The sequence below is a fragment of the Ylistrum balloti genome, unplaced genomic scaffold (assembly GCF_031769215.1).
Source record: "Ylistrum balloti isolate Yb309-2 unplaced genomic scaffold, AGI_CSIRO_Ybal_v1 Utg369972, whole genome shotgun sequence".
In the NCBI taxonomy this organism is placed as follows: domain Eukaryota; kingdom Metazoa; phylum Mollusca; class Bivalvia; order Pectinida; family Pectinidae; genus Ylistrum; species Ylistrum balloti.
In genome coordinates this window covers 513,553-531,703 of record NW_026782064.1, presented here as the reverse complement: position 1 = coordinate 531,703, position 18,151 = coordinate 513,553, and the positions used below count along the sequence as shown (strand labels likewise).

Here is an 18,151-nt window from a genome sequence, read left to right as displayed (position 1 = left end):
ATTAAAAGGATGAAGCTAGTGACTTCTGATAATCAGCGGTCGGACCTACAGAACGCTGGACGAAGGTTGCTTACAATGACATCATGGTATATTTGACAGGTTTTGCAATCGACAGCAGTTGATACGAAATCTCGTGCAGTACTGTCATTTCTATAAAATCTCAATTGTCACTATTTATGTCATCCAATTAAAAAAGAGTATCTATGACATCATGATTTTAGGCAAAATACAATTAGCACAAAACAGAAACCAGTATATGTCTACAATATACCTAGTTATCAAAGTAAGGAATACAGATATACAATAGATTCATAATCATGTATCTTTAGAATTACTATCGATCATGTCTACACTAGGAGTCTTGTCGATGTGACAAATCGACCCCTACTTTAATAGAACAATATCGATACCATTGGCAGGAACATGATACACCATTAATAAGCATATTTCATTTCACGTAGATGTTTTATACCCTACACGTGTTTTCCCAATTACCATGGCAACTTTTAGCATGGACGCTACTCTCCTCACACCTGTGACGTTGCTATTGTCAACAGCACCGACAGCAGCGGGTACCTGGTGCCATCACTGACGAACGCTGTCACCATTACCACACCATCAGTAAGCACCTTTAAAGGACTTTCCAACTGTTCAAGTCAGACTTTTGAAAAGGGTTTTAAAGTCAAAGACTCCGTCTTGTAGGACAAGCAGTGTACTTTATTGCAGGACTAACCAGTGAAAGTGACCAGGGATGACTTCAATGGGCGAAGAGTTGAATGCTGTAGTACTGGACAATGGGTCAGGAATGTGTAAGGCTGGGTTTGCTGGGGACGACGCCCCTCGAAGCGTGTTTCCATCCATGGTCGGCAGACCTAGGCACCAGGTACGACATTACTGAAGATTTTCCACCCTAAATCTAATGACTCAAAGTATGCTTTCGTTTATTAAAGTCAATTTTGAAAAGTATCACTGTCGTCAAACGATATTTTAACGGTAACAAGTACATCCGTATTCATTAATTTATTTTTCTTCCTTCATTATCACTAAGATTTTTTAGTTGTGACTATAACCCATTCATGATGTCATAATAAAACTATTATTTGTGTTTCTGTCAAATAGAAATTTCTTTATATAAACGAGTATTACATGATAAAACATAACGATAGCTTTTTATGTACATAGCAAGTCATATATGACAAATAGTGACGTGCCCGTAGAAAAAAATACATTTTGTCGTTGCCAGCAAGCGAGTCCAATGTGCAACGTTTGAGGCCAAGATAATTTCATAAATTGTAGACGAAATGTTTGGACAACAGACAATAACAGTATGTATATAGCATAATCGTATATTAGCTAAGCTTACGGACACACATATAGATAGATACACCGGTAGTGTAATCTCGGGCGTGGTTTCATGATACCCGATGTCGCTGTATTGATTTGTCATGGCAGAGTACGAACAGTTTGGTATTGTATTTCATACAGCTTCTTGTATCACCCGACAATGTGAGATTCGTACACAACGAAAACAAAAGCTCTAAATGAGCAATAGAAACGGCAGAGAACAAGGTATTAGATATCAGAACAGTTATCAGTACTTTTCATTTAAAATGAAACGTAATATATAATCAAGACACGGATAATCCATGAACATTATGAGTCGTTAATGAGTTTGTACATGTAATATTTTATCAACGAAGATGGACTAATTAAAAACTATATAGCTCTCTTATTTAAGAAATACTTATTTAAAGTTAATTTTATTTAGAAAAGAAATAAAAGGAAGATTTTTGTATATAAACAACATTTGTAACCTTAGATATATCCATACCAACTAGAAGACACTGAATTTAGTAACTTTCAATTTCTTTGTAAGATTAAGGTCGCCACATTGTTTATGACATCAACAAAAGTGACATATCTTTTTAAAAATAAATACGTTTTCGTAGCTTTGTCATTTCTGTCAGAAAATGTTGAATTTACGAACCTTAATTCTCAATCGGTAAAAAAAATATGACGACCACTTAGACTTCAGTAAAGATATAAAATAGCACAAATCTGTTTCCGTAGTAACCAATACGGTAATTTCTTATGTTACAGGGTGTCATGATTGGGATGGGACAGAAGGATTCGTACGTCGGCGACGAAGCACAGAGTAAAAGAGGTGTGCTTACTCTTAAGTACCCAATTGAGCACGGTATCGTCACAAATTGGGACGATATGGAAAAGGTATGGCACCATACGTTCTACAACGAACTCCGTGTGGCACCTGATGAACATCCTGTACTGATGACAGAGGCGCCGTTGAATCCAAAGGGCAATCGCGAAAAGATGACACAGATTATGTTCGAGACATTTAACACACCGGCGTTTTACGTAGCCATCCAGGCCGTGCTGTCTCTGTACGCCTCGGGCCGAACCACAGGAATAGTGCTAGATTCTGGGGATGGTGTCACACATACCGTGCCAATCTATGAAGGATACGCTCTGCCTCACGCCATCCTGAGGATCGACCTCGCCGGAAGGGATCTCACCGACTATTTGATGAAAATCATGACGGAGCGAGGCTATTCCTTCACAACCACCGCCGAAAGAGAAATCGTCAGGGACATCAAGGAGAAATTATGCTACATTGCACTTGATTTTGACGAGGATATGGTGTCGTCTGCTACTTCTAAAGAAATGGAGAGGACATATGAACTACCAGACGGTCAGGTTATCAGCATTGGTAATGAGAGGTTCCGATGTCCAGAAGCAATGTTCCAACCTTCATTTATCGGTATGGAAATGGCGGGAATGCACGAATCCACCTACAATTCTATACTTAAATGTGATGTTGACATCCGGAAAGATCTGTACTCCAATATCGTATTATCTGGTGGCTCCACAATGTTCCCCGGTGTAGCAGACCGCATGAGTAAGGAAGTTGCATCCTTGGCACCGGAACTCATCAAGGTGAAGGTGGTGGCGCCACCTGAGCGGAAGTACTCGGTATGGATAGGAGGATCGATCCTTGCATCGCTGTCGACATTTGAACAGATGTGGATAAGCAAACAGGAGTACAACGAGGCAGGAGCCGGCATCATCCATAGAAAATGCTTCTAGCATATCAGTGTATATGTACTTTTATTTTTTGTATCTTTGTACCAGAAATATTCCTAAATTCAACAAGTCTTTGAAAATAAACTCATGCTGTCGTATAAAGGCCTGTGTTTTCTGGTGCCATCGCTCGCAACGAAAGAATTTTTTTTCAAAAAACTTTAATAAGATGGAAATGTAGTTAGCCAATCCTACTTTCTGTTTACTCTGAAACCATGTTGTTTTCGACTGAGAGCTTACGCTTTCTCGTTCTGCAACACCTTCGGACATGTTCTATATTGCACGAAATCTTAAACTAGCGTCAAGGCTCGGACCAACACACCAACCAACAATATATTGGGCAGTTCTGTCAATGCTCAGAATCAAACACGCCTATCGCAACATATCAAGTGGTCAAATATTGGCGGCGATAGTCCGTTTTGGAGTGAGGTAACGCGAAAAACATGCACGATTTCTCAAGCTCTTCAGACTATCTGCTCCTGAAAATATCCCGTGTCGGACTTTGAAAAGGATTTCTATTAAATCAAGATATAGATACTTTACATTATGGTTTTCAAACTTTTGAATGAACACACACGTTTTACCATCCATTACAGCAGTATCAGTCAACCGTTAAAACTCGTGTTCGATAAGTCTGCCCACTGGAAGTGTCTATGGTACCTGGAGAAATCGGTGTTTTACTTAATAATTGCCTCCAAATCGGACAATCACCGGCATTTTTGTATTTGCAAACAAATTTACCAGTACATGTACACATGAAGTACACATTGAAGCCCAGGTCTGAGGCAACATACCAAAGACAGCACAGCCAATTACACCGATATCAGATAGGCCTAGTACCGCTCATAGTCTTTATTCATTTGATTCCTATCTAGAATTAGAATTTACTGTGAATGACAAGAGTTTCTAAAACAATTATATCGACATAGCATCGAAAAATAGCAACATTTCATCTTCAAGCTGAAACTAAGAAAGACTCACCAGTGAATTTTAGTAAATAACCCTAGTACAAAAACATTGTCAGCGAATTACATGGGGTAACAGAAATGAACATGCCGTAAATTTAACTGGCCTGTCGCACATCACTGCATGACAACGGCGTTTTCCATAAAGCAACTGATACAAGTGATAGATTTACGACGTTTTTGACGGAACAAGCAGTTAATGGACGCCATGAACGTCCAATTCATCATGTTGAGACTGATTGGAAAGGTAACTCGAGGTCGCAATTTCAAATTCTAGATTGAAAAAAAAAAAGGAAAGAAAATAAAAAAGAAAGAAAATCATTCAAATGACCGTACTGCACATGAAAAACTATCCATTCAGGTCCGTTCTTACGTACTTAAAAGAATGAGAGCATCTACCAATAAACAGATTATCAGGGTCTGATTCAGGGTTATTTTTTTTATAAATAGTAACGTACTATGTCCCCAGTTCACTTGAAGAGTCATAGACCTACAAGAGCGTGTGATGATGAAATTACTGTTCACTGTTTCCGCACAAAAATTGGTCATTTGACCAATTTCAGTGAGGGGGCAATTGACTTTTCAATGCTAGTCCTACAACATGATTCATTCCTGCCCGTTCCCAATTGGAATGGCGAGATGGGCCGGGGAATGTCAATGTACAGGTATTGGTGGACACTGTCGGTACAATGACATTAGGTATCAAATCGTCCAACCGACGGCCTCTCGTTGCAGAACAGACGTCCTACTACATCACATCTGACGCCATTCAAGCCGATTATTGGCTGGCTTTAAACTGAACATATATACATCCTCAAAATATTTTATCAACTATTGTGAAGACCAGATTTAAATCTTAAATTAGCACTTGTTTTAGATTAGTCAAAATCCATATTAGCAGATATGTACACATGCAGTTATTTAAATACCTTCCATTCCCTGGACAAATGACACATACTTTTCAAATTATCCATTATGAAGTAGTCTAGTGGGCTTCGATGTAAGCAATATTGAATTTAAAGTTGTAGTGTAAGCCGATTTTAAGAGTCACGGAAAGAAATTGCGATATTAGTAATTGTAAGACTTAAGTTATATTTTAAGCCCGTGGGGGTCAGCCAATGTCATATATGTATATGCATACCACCAAAACTGTCATCAAATACTATCAATTCTTACCAAAATACATAAAAAAAACATCATGGCAACATAATGATAACTCAAACTCTATAAAACTAGGGCAAAATATGAACAAAAGGAAGATTTACACGGGAACTATTGAAAAAGTAGAAGAACAACACCAGGTGTTCCAGAAGAGAACAAGCGTCTTCTGCTTCAAGTAATATTCTAGTCATTCTAAGATTTGACCTCAAACTAATTGCAAAAGAATTGCTGGTTTTTTTGTTTTTTGTTTTGTATTGTACAGAACACGAATTACTTGAAAACATATTAAAAGTGTAGAGAAATCTAAACAAGGGAACATTTGATAAATCATACAAATTACAACGAAATACCGCTATCGAGTTGTACGTCATGTTTGGGCCTCCGTAGGTGCAAAGGGAGATAACACGGACACTGTTTTATCGTACGGGATCCAGAACATATTCCGACAGATAATGGCATCACTATAGAGAGACATGTCGGTAAGTGGTTAAATATTTCTCATCACAATATTTCATACTTGTATGACATGATTTACTTGAGTTTTCATTTATAAATTCTGCAAATTCATTGTTGTATTTAAAATTTGGACGGGGCATTGCATAGCGATGGATTTGTTTACAAATTACAAAATTTCAGTACGGGCGATTTAAATGGTTTTATATTGTAATTGGATTATTAAGAAGTACTGTATTTTAATCAGTAATCTAATTATCGTATACTGCTTTGTTGTTGTTTTTTGTTCGAAATCGAAACGATTGTACTGCCACGTTCTCAGACGAGAACGAGGTATACAACGGAACCGACAGGCAAACTAAAGAGCATCAAATACGTCCAGTTTCACGTCGCACGAAGAAATAGAATATTTTTCAACGAGGTCATTATGGTGACCATAAAACTTAACAATAATTTTTATTAACCTGTAGCTTTTGAACAAAGTTATTTCCAACGAAAACTAAAACTTTACTCACAACAAAAGATCTCGCAGGGATCTTGGCACCAACCATTGTTTCAACTTTTTTTTGTTCATTGAAATTTGGATCTTTTCCGTTTTTTGCTCGTAATGACAAGAAATTGGAAAATTTCTTTGCAGAAACGGCGATAACCTTTCACTGCAAAATCCAAGATGGTAACCTGAAAGCCTTTTGGTTTTTTCTGATCATTTCTAAAATCAAACCGACACAACTAGGGACCAAGGGAATCTACATGAAATCTGAGAAAGATCCATCCAGCATTTCTCAAGAAATAGCCATAACAAGCTTGCAAAATCAAAATTAAAGATGGCGTCTGTTGACCATTTTGTTTTTCTGATCAGGCCCAAAATCAAACGTGCACAACTAAGGACCAAAGGGAACATACAAATGAAATTTATGAAATATCCATCCAGAATGTCACAAGAAATAGCGATAACAAATAAATTGTTTACCTATGGGTGACAGATGTTGGGCGGTTTGAATAGACCAAAATCCAATGATAGTGGGCTAAAAATCAAATTTTCCTATATAAACTTTAGTAAAATTCACCCCCTCCCTAGAAGGAAATGCGAAACCCTCTGGTAATGAAATCACAACTTTGGTAAAGCATGTGATTACCTTTTCATCACCATTTTAGTTTATCTGTAACCCGAGAGGTTTCTGCACAATTTCATTGAAATCCGTCGATGCGTTTCTGAAAAGTGACCTTAATATTGGTAAATTATAAAATGCAAATAACTTGTTGCATGTATAGCTTGGAAATTTAACCCTTAAACTAAATTAAGGCCAAAGAGGTTCCACAGATGACAACATCACCGCTGACAGATATACAACATACACTTTTATTTTTAATGCCAAGCCTCTTGTTTATTCAGACATTACACAATGTGAATCTTGAGCAACTGTGGCATGTCCAGTACTGCACTGGTCGTTATCAATAGATCTTCTGTTCCTGACGCTGGACACTGGAGCCAGTTGTGTGTACCTTGGACAGATAATCGGTAAACTCCTGGTAGGGAGACTTTGTGAACACAGTCTCCTTCCACAGGTCTGGGGTCAAGTAGGCGTAGGTATTGGCAATGGCAGCATAAGTAGCCTTAGCTGTAATGAAATATAACCAGAAAGTTATAAAAAAGTCAACCAGACACTCGTAATATGGAAGAAAATATAGAAATCAAAACTTTCCCTTTAAATGTGGATTCTCTGTTACGAAATGTAGCTACAGTTTAAACATTCTTAATTACAATTCCAAAAACTAGAAATTATGTAGTCCACTAGCCCTTGCCTTGACTAAGGTTTCACAAATCAAACGAGAAACTTACCAAAATTTCCAAGTGTAGCTGTGCAACCTCTGGCACTGGTGTAACAATCCTCAATACCAGCCATGTTCAATAGCTTCTTGGGGACAGGAGCACTGACTATTCCTGTACCACGTGGAGCAGGAATAAGTCGCACTGTGACACTTCCACACTTCCCAGTCACCTGGAATCAGTTACAGGAGAAGATACAGACACATCGTTACGCTTCATTTATAATAAAAATTTCAACGCTCTGGTTCTACTCTCTGGTTTTTGTCAGGTAAAATTTTAAATGGACAAAATATGCCAAGATATGTGGTCTACAGATCCTTCTCATCACAACTTTTGTACTTGTTTCTTGAGTAAAGAAATTACCTTGCAAGGTACTGTATGTGGTTTTCCAATCTTGTTACCCCAATAACCTCTGCGCACTGGTATAACAGAAAGCTTGGCTAGAACAATAGCCCCTCGAATTGCAGTTGCAACTTCCTTTGAGCACTTTACTCCCAGGCCAACATGGCCATTGTGGTCTCCGATGGCAACAAAAGCCTGCAAATACACAACACCAACTTTCATGAACCAAGGATATTGAGTTTTCTGCCAAAAGAATGCTGTTTGGTTGGGAATATTTCAGCTATTTGTTAGTTTCCAAATTCCACTGTTTTTCAAAATTCAGTTGTCATATTACATAATGAGCAACAAAAATAAACAATCAAGACTGAAGATTGATCTATTCAACATTATTTACCTTGAACCTGGTCCTTTGACCGGCCCTGGTCTGTTTCTGTACAGGCATAATCTTGAGCACTTCATCCTTAAGTGCAGACCCAAGGAAGAAATCAATGATTTCGAACTCCTAAAAACGAACAGAAATATTGTGATTAGTTTCATGAGCAAAGGTCAAGATAACCTAGTATTTGTGTATTTTATACTAGGCGAGTTTTACTACATGAAAGACATCTGCAATGTATGCCGAACTAATCGTATTGTGTTTGTATGCATATCGTATACCTAATCATACAATGGTAGGAAGTTAAATTTGTCCTTTTAGCCACGATTGTATTCAGACACATATTAGTTTTGAAGTTAAATGAGTTTCCTTTGGGGTCAGATGTTTACAAATTAGATATCTTCTGTCTACAATTTGTTAACAATTGAATTCCTTTCCCCATGCCACGTCCACAAGCGTATGTTATGTCTTTAGTGCTTTGATATTAACCTTGATTGGTAAGGAAAACAGATAAATCTCCTCCAGAGATTTGATCTTCAGATCCTTCACTAAACGTCCTAGTTTAGTCACAGGCATCCATTCCTTCTCCTCCTTTGCCCCACGACCACGTCCCCTTCCCCTGCCACGCCCACGTCCACGACCGCGGCCCCTCCCACGTTCGCCAGACCCGAATCCTCCTCTAAATCCCCCACGTCCACCGGCTGGTGCTGCGTCCGCCATTGGTGATCAGCTGCAATGAAATTTAGATTATTAGCTAGTTCTCAGCAATTAGTTGGTAAAAAACTATGGAACCGTATAATAAGACATCTGGTTATCATTAGAAAAGTAAAATGTGTTCATTTTATTGATGATTGTTGTGCCATCGATGGATTTTTAGGAGTACTTTGCAATGGCATGTTGTAGCTTACGTGATTAAACCGGAAAAGGAAGTTGAAAAGGTTGGTATCGCAAACAATCGTTGTATCCGAGATTCCACGAGATTCGAGATGGAGAAACGAAAGATATGGACTGTCAAACTAAAACAAACATGAATTTCTTCGACATTGTCTAGCTTATTGTTACTGTATATATATTATGGAAGATTTTATGGTAAGTCGTATGCAAACTTTATAACTGTGTTTGAAATAATTGATTTCAGTGTCACAAGCTATGCAATATTGTAAGAGATTGAAGAGAAGTTTCGGCTAAATCTTCGTATGAAAGTTATCATTGAAAGTGTATATATGTATCGTCCATGTCCAAACGGTTGGGCCATATAGTTTTCCAGCGTTGTTTTGTCCTCGCTCAAAATGAGTGGGAGTAGTATAAGCAAGTTCATGGACAAAGTATGATATGTTTCCTCAGGGACGTATAATGCATATTATACGTCCCTGCTTTCATTAAATGTGGAGATAAGTTTTGCAATTATTTTTTCCGACAATTACATATACTGTATGCACTGTACAGTAAGTATTATACAATTGCTTTTCAAATGATTGCCCAGTTTGAAAGCAGGTACTTCTCTTTGTCGGGAAAACACTTAACAATATCCGTCCAGAGAAATGAAATGTGATGATATGTATTTGGTTATCCCAGTATCACCAGCATACAAATGTATCAACTTCCTTATGGATTTAAGTTAAGGTCTTTTCTACGCACTGGTACATTGAAGGGTACTGGAGTTAAGTTACTGGGACTCGTACTAGATCTGACTAAGCAATGACTATTGAGTGACTGTATAATAGAAGTATCTGGCACTTGAACAAAGTCACAACCATGAACAAGTCCAATTACATCTTGAGTGCATGAATGGAGGATAAAGTTGGGTAATTTGCTGATAACTAAATATGACAGGTAACTGACAGCATGCATATTGTTAAGAATTTTGAAAAAGGAAGAGCTCAGAGGAAATATATTTAAAGGTATTATGATTTTTTTCAGTTAATATCTAAAGATGATCCAGGTTATAATGGAACATAGTGAGAATACCTCTTTATCTTTAATGTTTTAAAAAATGAGCTTGGAGAAATAAATGTAAATTCATAGATATCAAGATTTGAAACTGTTATGATACAGTACATTGGAACAGTGCCCCGCTTGTACCAGCACCATGTATCATAAAAGAAATGGGTAATGAGAAATACCCTTTTCCTGCTGGGACTTAAGCTATCAACCTCTCTCAAGGTTACTTCCTACCTGTATGTTAAAGGGAAATTCTGACAAGTGAAGACTAGTGAATTAACCAGTATGCTTCTTTTATACTTCTCTCACCAGTTTCATTTATATTTTCTTTCCTATTGTAGAAATTCAGAGTACAGGTTACTGTACCAGCCTTGGTTAAGGGAAATTTCCTTTAAACAAGTGGTAAAATGTCCAGGTAGAGACAAAAGGGTTGCTAAGTTCAAACCCCAGAAAGGGCAGAGTATTTCTCAATACTTCTTCCTATTGTATACAATACTCTTTATCTTTTGAGTCAGTAATAGCTTACAGAAATTGGTAGCTCTCCTGGGGACTGACAGTACTGGGTAAAACAGGGAGGTTGTTTTAATTTTCAACAGGAAAAAGATGATCACTTTTCCTTCTCAAGCCTTCAACCCATTGAATAGATGAGTGTATGCTTATTATTATAAATGTTTTTCATGTGTGACAACTTTACTTGAAGTCTGATTCAAAGCAGGCAGATGGAATTTTAGGATTTTAGTAAAAACTCTATTAAAAGTCAAACACGATGGTAGATATAAAACTTAACATTAACTTTAGTATACCTCTTGATTCCGTTGTTGTATACCTTGTTTTCATTTGAGAATGTGTCCTTAATTACTTTGATTAATCAAGGTTTACATTGTGAGTGTCGTTGATGAAGGAACAGTCGCTTATTCTTTGAGAACGTCTGATCTTATTCTCCTTGTTCCTTTCAGGACTTCCGTGTAAACCTTTTGTGCATATTTTGCGCTAGTTTTATCAAATTTGAGTTTTGATTATGATTATGTTGACATGTTGGTATTTTCTTGTTGTTTTAATCACAATTAAAGGAAAATTAATATTTACTGGGAGCCATGACGTTTCTTGTGAATGCGTGAAAATTCTTACCTAAAGTTGAACCACTTCTATTGACGAGGCCTTGTTTGTATTGGAGCTGTTGTTTCATTCGGAGAATATTGGTATACAGGTTGAAATATTCTGTTTTTCTTCTTCCAAACATAGATATATATTCTTCTATATTTGTTTCTGAAGTGTAGCAGTATGTTGACAGGACTGAAAATCTTTAACACTGCAGTACAAAGAAGGAAATCACTCTACAATTTGTTGTGAATCCTGTTACATCTATTTTAATAAATGGTGCCCAGTCGTTACAGCAGTTTGACATATATCTTGGTTGACCATAATCAGTAGAGGTCATCACAAAAGTAATCATGGTCTGGATGATTATTCAAAACATTTTCATTTTGCAGGTTTGAATTAAACAAAATGACAGAAGTAGTGGAAGATTTGACTCTCAAGGACATGGATCCAGAGGTGACGTTTTCTTTTCTCTTTGTTTGTAAATTTATCTTTTTTATTGCATCCTGAACAAAACCTTGTAGGAACCATTGTGTTTGAGAGTACTCTTGTTGTAACATTTTATAGTCAGTCAGATTGATCACAACAATTCATCACAATTAGGTGAAACAGTGAGTACTGATGTTCAGGTATCTGAGATTTCAAAAACGGAGAAATTTCAATACAGTATTTATCCTCTGATCTTTTGATCAGTATTTGTCTAAACGTCTTTTCTACAATCATTGTCTACCCTTCACCAATTCCATAAATAATAAGATGTTCTGGTATACCAAGGTATAACCATTAAAAATGGAAACTGTCATAAAAAACAGCACAGTTTTGGCAGATTACCAAGATGATATTGGTGCAAAACAACTAAATAGTTATTCAGCTAATGTACAGAGATGTAACAAAACTTCTGTTACCTGTTTAAAGGATAATTTTGGGGAAGAAAGCAAAATGCGAAGTTTGATGCATTTTCTACAACAAAATAAAATGAAATTCTGTCTGTTTTTATTTTACAGGTTAACCTTAATATGACAACTTCAAAATTAAACCTCAAGTAAAGTAGTTGATTTTAATATTCAGTGTTACAGTTTTCCTGAATATTTTTAAATACCTTAGTTTGGCTTAATTTAAAAAAGTTGATATTAATCAGCATTTTATTGAAAGAACTTCTGGGATATGAGTATTTGTTGATATATAGAAAAAAATTATCAATAGATACCTGGGTACATGTAGCAACAATATCAAAGGTGAAAGTGAAGAGGTCAGTCACTTTTGAGTGCTCTACAAAGTTGATCAGTGATTCCATTTCGCTCTTGAAACTGAGGGTACAGTGTATCCCTAACAATGTATTTACATAAAAGAGTGCTTGCGAGTCATGGGTACAAGCGTCAAATTTCATCTCTACTCCCAATAGTCCCTAGTTACACATTGTCCATTATAGGACTGTTTAGAAACACAAAATGTCTGCTTGGCAGCCTTCTTGGATAATGACTAGTGCAGATGGTTATCTTTCTTTTTTGAAAAATGCTGGATAGATAATTTTCAAATTTGATTTGCATGTTTCTCTTGGTCTCTAGGTGTGCATGTTTTATTTTCGGAGGGATGGGAAAAAGAAGAGTATAGAAGGGAATGGTAAAACTGATTAAGAAGCAGTAAAGATCATACGATGGTAGATGCCAAGATCTCACTCTGATTTCTATGTTAACTTATTTTAATTAGAAGGCAAACATATCTAAAAAAATCCTTCCTTTTTTTCTTCATTGTAGCTATGTTGACAGTTTCTGTTACGTCGCTATTAAAAGTTATTATACCGTATGGAAAATCCAATTTTTTAATGTCAAAGGTTTGTTATAAATTTTAGTGTATCAGAATGACACAATATTATATATTTCTTTTCCTTATGCCGTTAATTTCTTTTAAAGAAAAAAAATCTTTATCTTAAATCAGCTTGTACTTCCTATTTGATGTTCACTCCAGATCAGAATCCTGAATCTGAATCTCATTGTTCTGAAATATGAATAAGTGTTACAGAATTGCTATATGGATTGGCAGTACTTGTGATTAATTGTGCATATCACCATTTTTGTCTTGTTGTTATTCTTGTACTCAAGTAATTGTCTGGTCCAGCCAGCATCTGAATTAGTAGGTATAGTGTTAATGCTACAATGGTACACGTGTAGCTGCATGACTTACTACACTTTACTACATACTGATATAATTGTAAGCATACTTTGAACTACCTCGGTATTAGTAATATGGTAACAGTGAGATTCCTGGGCTTCGGACCTGGCAGTCAGCCAGATGTAGTCTGTCTGAAACATTCCTAACAGGTTTCATGTGCTGATTATAGTGATATGAAGAATCACAAACAGAAAAAAAAGTACATTTAGGGTCAAAGGTTATATCACAACCAGTGTCAGAGGTCATGGTGATTTAGACAAGCCCATAACATATCAAAGTCAAGATAAATGTCATTCTAATTAGAAAAAAATATAGAAACCAAAGGATGAGAAGCCTAAATAAAGACCACCATCCTTTGTTACACAGTTGAATACAGTAAAAGATGAAAAACTATTTACTTGGATAATATTTTGTAGTGTCAATATTACTAAAAATGAGCCGAACTTAATAAAAAAAATCAGGCAAAATTAAGAAGTAAGAAAAAGCAAAATGCTGAAATAACTTTTGATATTGATTTACTTTTTAGAAAACTAAATCGAGATTCAAATTTGAAAAATGAACAAAATAGATAAAAAGAAACGGAAAATAAATATTCATTGTACAGTGTTAATATTTTTCTATCAATTTTAAAAAATCATAATATACTATCATTTATGTATATATGGAAAATACAAGGAGAACACAAATAAAAAAAATAATGAAAATGTTCGTGCTATTTATATAATTTGTTTGTGATCTGAAAAAGATATAAGAAATTTGTCACTGATTATATTTTTTTGTAATGTCCACAGAAGGAAACACTATTCTTCCAGTTTGATGCCTCCACAGTACCAGATGAGATGGCTGAGGTGATGAAGGCTATCAAGGAGGTGGGCCACTTATTATCAATCTTGATTTCCTTCATACAAATAACCTGTTAATTACAAATAACCTGTTAATTACAAATAATGTGTTAATAATTTCAGTTAAACCACACATTTCTGTGTTGTGAAATCAGAAAGTGTAATAAATAGGTCATCCTTTTAGCTTGAAGTACATGACAGGTTTCTAGATATAACAACTTGTAGAGTTAATTACCTTATTCAATGATTGAAATGACTCTTACATTATGTAAGATATGGTATTTCCATAATATTTATACAAAGATGGATTCAAAGACTGTACTAAAATAAATTGTGATTAATTGTAAGTGAAATGACTTATATGTGGAAAGTTAAGATATACATACACACATACACACACACACATATATATATATATTACATAAGTATTACTGCAAGGAAGAAAGTGAGTTTTACATTTTACTTCTAACTGTTAGTAATTACATACTTTGTGGTTTAACCATTAATTTGGGTCAAAGGGTAGCATGGCCAGATGGTTTGCCAGAACTACAAACCTGACATGTCCTTAATTGACCCTAGCTGTTAACTGGATGTTAAACAATAATTAACGAAACCTAATTGGTTCTGATTACTTGTTTCAGGATGCCTATAAATCTACTTCTTTGTAACTAGTTTTAGATGTTGACATTTTGCATGGAGTTCTTTAGATATCACAAATTGATGCTGTATGTATATTAAAAAAACCCTTATTTTCTTGACCTTTCGGGAATGTCATATTCTACAACCTGAATCTTTAGAAAATGATACATTTAGGTACTGTTCTGTGAGGTGAGAAGACATAAACATACAGTACATTTCACCAATTTTCTCTGGGATGATTAATTTTGTAATGAATAAATTCTAATATAATAGCATACTTATAATTTGATTTGTTTCATTTGATTTTAATTCATGTCATACACATATGGACTTAGTGATGATATTTTCTGTTTGCGTTTCTCTTTAAAGTTGGCAGAAAGCATGCTATTTCACTGGAAGACTTTCCCTATCATTCTGCCTCCTTCTATCACGGAAGTAGTGGGTGAACCTACTGTACCCAAGGATGGAGAAAAAGAAACCGCACATAAGGTGAATTCAGTTTGTTAAATTTTTACTGAGTTCCTGGATGTGTAGTTATTGACATAACAAGGATTTTCTCATAATAATTTTTACCAGATGCATACACTGACTTCTCCAGTTGAGTGAAAATTATTCTTAATATGTAAGGATTGGATAAGGATTGGATGCAAACAGTGTTTTAAAAGAATAGTGTAACGTAGTGAATGGTGTAACCCTGGTAAATACTAGCGGCAATATACCACTCAGCTAGAAGGAACTTCTCTTTAGCTTGATCACTTGAGCATCATACTAGTAAGCCAGAAGTCCTGGGTTCGAATTCTAGCGAAGGCATTGGAATATTATAATAATGAGCTCTGTTACAGTGGTGACATCACCTGATAAATATGACCAGTATAGATTAGATTGGTCTGGAAACCATTAGAGTAGATTAGTCTGGAAATGTTGAAACAGCAGGCATCAAAAAACCTAAACTCAATCACTGTGGCACATAAAGGCAACTGTGAGGTGATGTTAATTGATTTTGTAATGATAACATTGATTACATTTACAGGGTAAGATCAACTTTAATGACTTGTTCAAAGCACCGACATTTGATGAGTTAGACCAGGTAGCCTTGAATTCATCAGGTGAACTGAAGAAACTAACAGATAGACAACTACAGGATGTCTGGAATTACGGGTAATACATGATTAACTCTGGATTGTGGATAAAACCAAATTAACTGGTATTTTGATTAATACCGTATTTATTCCAATAAACGCCCCGTCTCTAATAAACCCCCCCCCCATCTGTTTTCTCAGTAAATTTCAACAACTCAGGAGTCAGGTTACAAAGCTTACCTTTTAATAAATTTTAAATTCCTGGTATCCATGAACATGAACAAATTAATTTTGGCACAAGAAAATTACACTGTCACAACATGTACACAAGTAATATCAATTTAATCCACGGTTCATTTCAATATACTGCAGGCCTAACGGCCGGGACTGCCGTACGAACTACTGTCTTCGCTTTCACTTTCGCCAGTCTCGCTTTCACTCAGTTCTATTTGTGGTATAAAAGGCGCGTTCACATCACCCATTAAATTTTGCAAAACGTCATCTGCAGCTTGGACATCCTTTTCACTAAACCCCTGGAATTCCTCATCGTCAGAATCATGCTGGAAAATATGATCCTCGCTACTGCTTAGCGAATTTGTGATACCACATTTTTTGAACGATCTTCTGATTGTGTCAGGGCTAATGCTATCCCATGCTGTCTTGACCCAAGACAACATTACAGCTTTAGATGGGGCTTAACGATTCCCTGCTTTGGATTTCTCAATGGGGCCACTGAAACACCATTCGTCATACAACTCTCCAAGTTTTTGTTTGAAGGGTTTATTCCACGACACATCGGCTGGATATAGCTTACATGTACATCCTCCGGGTATAACACAGATGTCTGAATTATATTTTTGATGAACCAGTTTTTTTACATCTTCAGTAAGATGACCACGGAAAGCGTCCCATACTAATAACCGCCTAGCTGTATTATACACACCCCAGAGTTTTTTTAACCAAAATTTTATACTTTCCTCGTTTGCCCAGGATTTTTGTCCGGCCCCGCACATGTATACCACAATACCACTTGGTATGTCATCTTTTGGAAGGGGACGAATGCCTGGCATGTGCACAAGGAGGGGCAATTTTAGTCCCATCGGCATATGTTGCCAGTGTCACCATTATTTTTTTGTTTTTCGTGGCCAGTACTGTAAACTCTGACCTCCTTTTCCCCCTTTATTGCCAATGTCGATTTTCCTGGCATGTCAAACCACACCGGGGTTTCGTCCATGTTGGCGATATGGCTATCGGGGTATTCTCGTAGCCGACGCATTCTTAACACGAAATTAAAAAAAACTGTCAATACGGTCATCAATTAATGAAACTTCATGTTGTGCCACATGCGTAGATCGCCTGAATGAAATGTTATGTCTCTTTTTGAATTTAGAAAACCATCCATATGAGGCTTTGAACAATTGACTACCATTTGCCTTATGCATACGCAGGGTCTCAAACCGCAATGCTTTCCCAGTCACATGTATTCCGGCCTCCCGTCTGTCCTGTAGCCATCTCATCAGATTTTTGTCAATATCTTCATATCTGACATGCCTCCCACCTCCTTTACAGCATTTAGATGTTTTAGAAAGATTTTTTAATTTTTCTTTGTTTTGACACCGGTCCTGCACTCGTTTTCTGTCAACACGAAACACTTTCGCGGCGACATGTTTACCCTTCACCTCTGCGAAGGCGATTACTTTAAGCTTGAAAGCAGTGTCGTAATTTCGTTTTGTCCCAGACATTGTTATCAGGTATGTGGGATTTATTAAGAAACAGACCGGCTTATATACCACTGTGTTTTTTTATTTTGTTATGCAAACTAGGCCTACAAGCGATGATGAACATTGTACGTTTTTGACTGAAGTTGACACGATTTCATACAAGAATTCAGGTTATCAGAATGCAATTGACAACAATGTTTAAAGCTACAACGATGTTGGAATTACTGCAATTTTCAAATGCATTCTTTGCTGAGTAATTCGTTAGTTTGTTAAACAATGTTTTTAAGTGGCAGCCATGGCATGTCACGACCAACAAATTATGAAATTTTGTGTTCTATTAATCGCCCCCTGTCTGAAAAATTTCATGCCCCCGGGCGTTCATTGGAATAAATATGGTATAGAATAAGTTGTAAAGCACAAATGAATTGTGTTGTAAAA

The 18,151-nt window shown here is 36.3% G+C and overlaps 3 protein-coding genes across 3 annotated transcripts in view; 2 read left to right on the top strand and 1 right to left on the bottom strand.

The window, feature by feature from the left end:
* Window positions 1-751: 751 nt before the first annotated feature.
* LOC132547687 (uncharacterized) lies at window positions 752-3,105 on the top strand. Its single transcript, XM_060211486.1, has 2 exons — window positions 752-883; window positions 2,101-3,105. The coding sequence occupies exons 1-2, from the start codon at window positions 752-754 to the stop codon at window positions 3,103-3,105; spliced, it is 1,137 nt and encodes a 378-aa protein (XP_060067469.1).
* A 3,910-nt stretch (window positions 3,106-7,015) lies between these two features.
* LOC132547750 (small ribosomal subunit protein uS5) lies at window positions 7,016-8,961 on the bottom strand. The gene is made up of 5 exons (XM_060211552.1): window positions 8,714-8,961; window positions 8,243-8,350; window positions 7,870-8,043; window positions 7,519-7,678; window positions 7,016-7,297 (listed from the first exon to the last, which is right to left on the bottom strand). The coding sequence occupies exons 1-5, from the start codon at window positions 8,942-8,944 to the stop codon at window positions 7,131-7,133; spliced, it is 840 nt and encodes a 279-aa protein (XP_060067535.1). The 5' UTR covers window positions 8,945-8,961; the 3' UTR covers window positions 7,016-7,130.
* Window positions 8,962-11,671: 2,710 nt separating this feature from the next.
* The window catches only part of LOC132547691 (uncharacterized), a 147,606-nt gene continuing 141,126 nt past the window's right edge, over window positions 11,672-18,151 (top strand). Inside the window, exons 1-4 of the mRNA XM_060211489.1 lie at window positions 11,672-11,719; window positions 14,224-14,301; window positions 15,283-15,402; window positions 15,944-16,071. Coding sequence (XP_060067472.1) covers window positions 11,672-11,719; window positions 14,224-14,301; window positions 15,283-15,402; window positions 15,944-16,071 — 374 coding nt within the window. The remainder of the gene's footprint in view (window positions 11,720-14,223; window positions 14,302-15,282; window positions 15,403-15,943; window positions 16,072-18,151) is intronic.

Excerpts from the sequence above, each read along its gene's own strand:
- LOC132547687 (XM_060211486.1), top strand. The coding sequence starts at position 752 with ATGACTTCAATGGGCGAAGAGTTGAATGCTGTAGTACTGGACAATGGG. Across the intron at positions 884-2,100 it reads TCGGCAGACCTAGGCACCAG|GGTGTCATGATTGGGATGGG; the intron begins GTACGACATTAC and ends CTTATGTTACAG.
- LOC132547750 (XM_060211552.1), bottom strand. The coding sequence starts at position 8,944 with ATGGCGGACGCAGCACCAGCCGGTGGACGTGGGGGATTTAGAGGAGGA. Across the intron at positions 8,351-8,713 it reads TGTTTTCCTTACCAATCAAG|GAGTTCGAAATCATTGATTT; the intron begins GTTAATATCAAA and ends GTTCGTTTTTAG. Across the intron at positions 8,044-8,242 it reads GTCAAAGGACCAGGTTCAAG|GCTTTTGTTGCCATCGGAGA; the intron begins GTAAATAATGTT and ends GTGTATTTGCAG.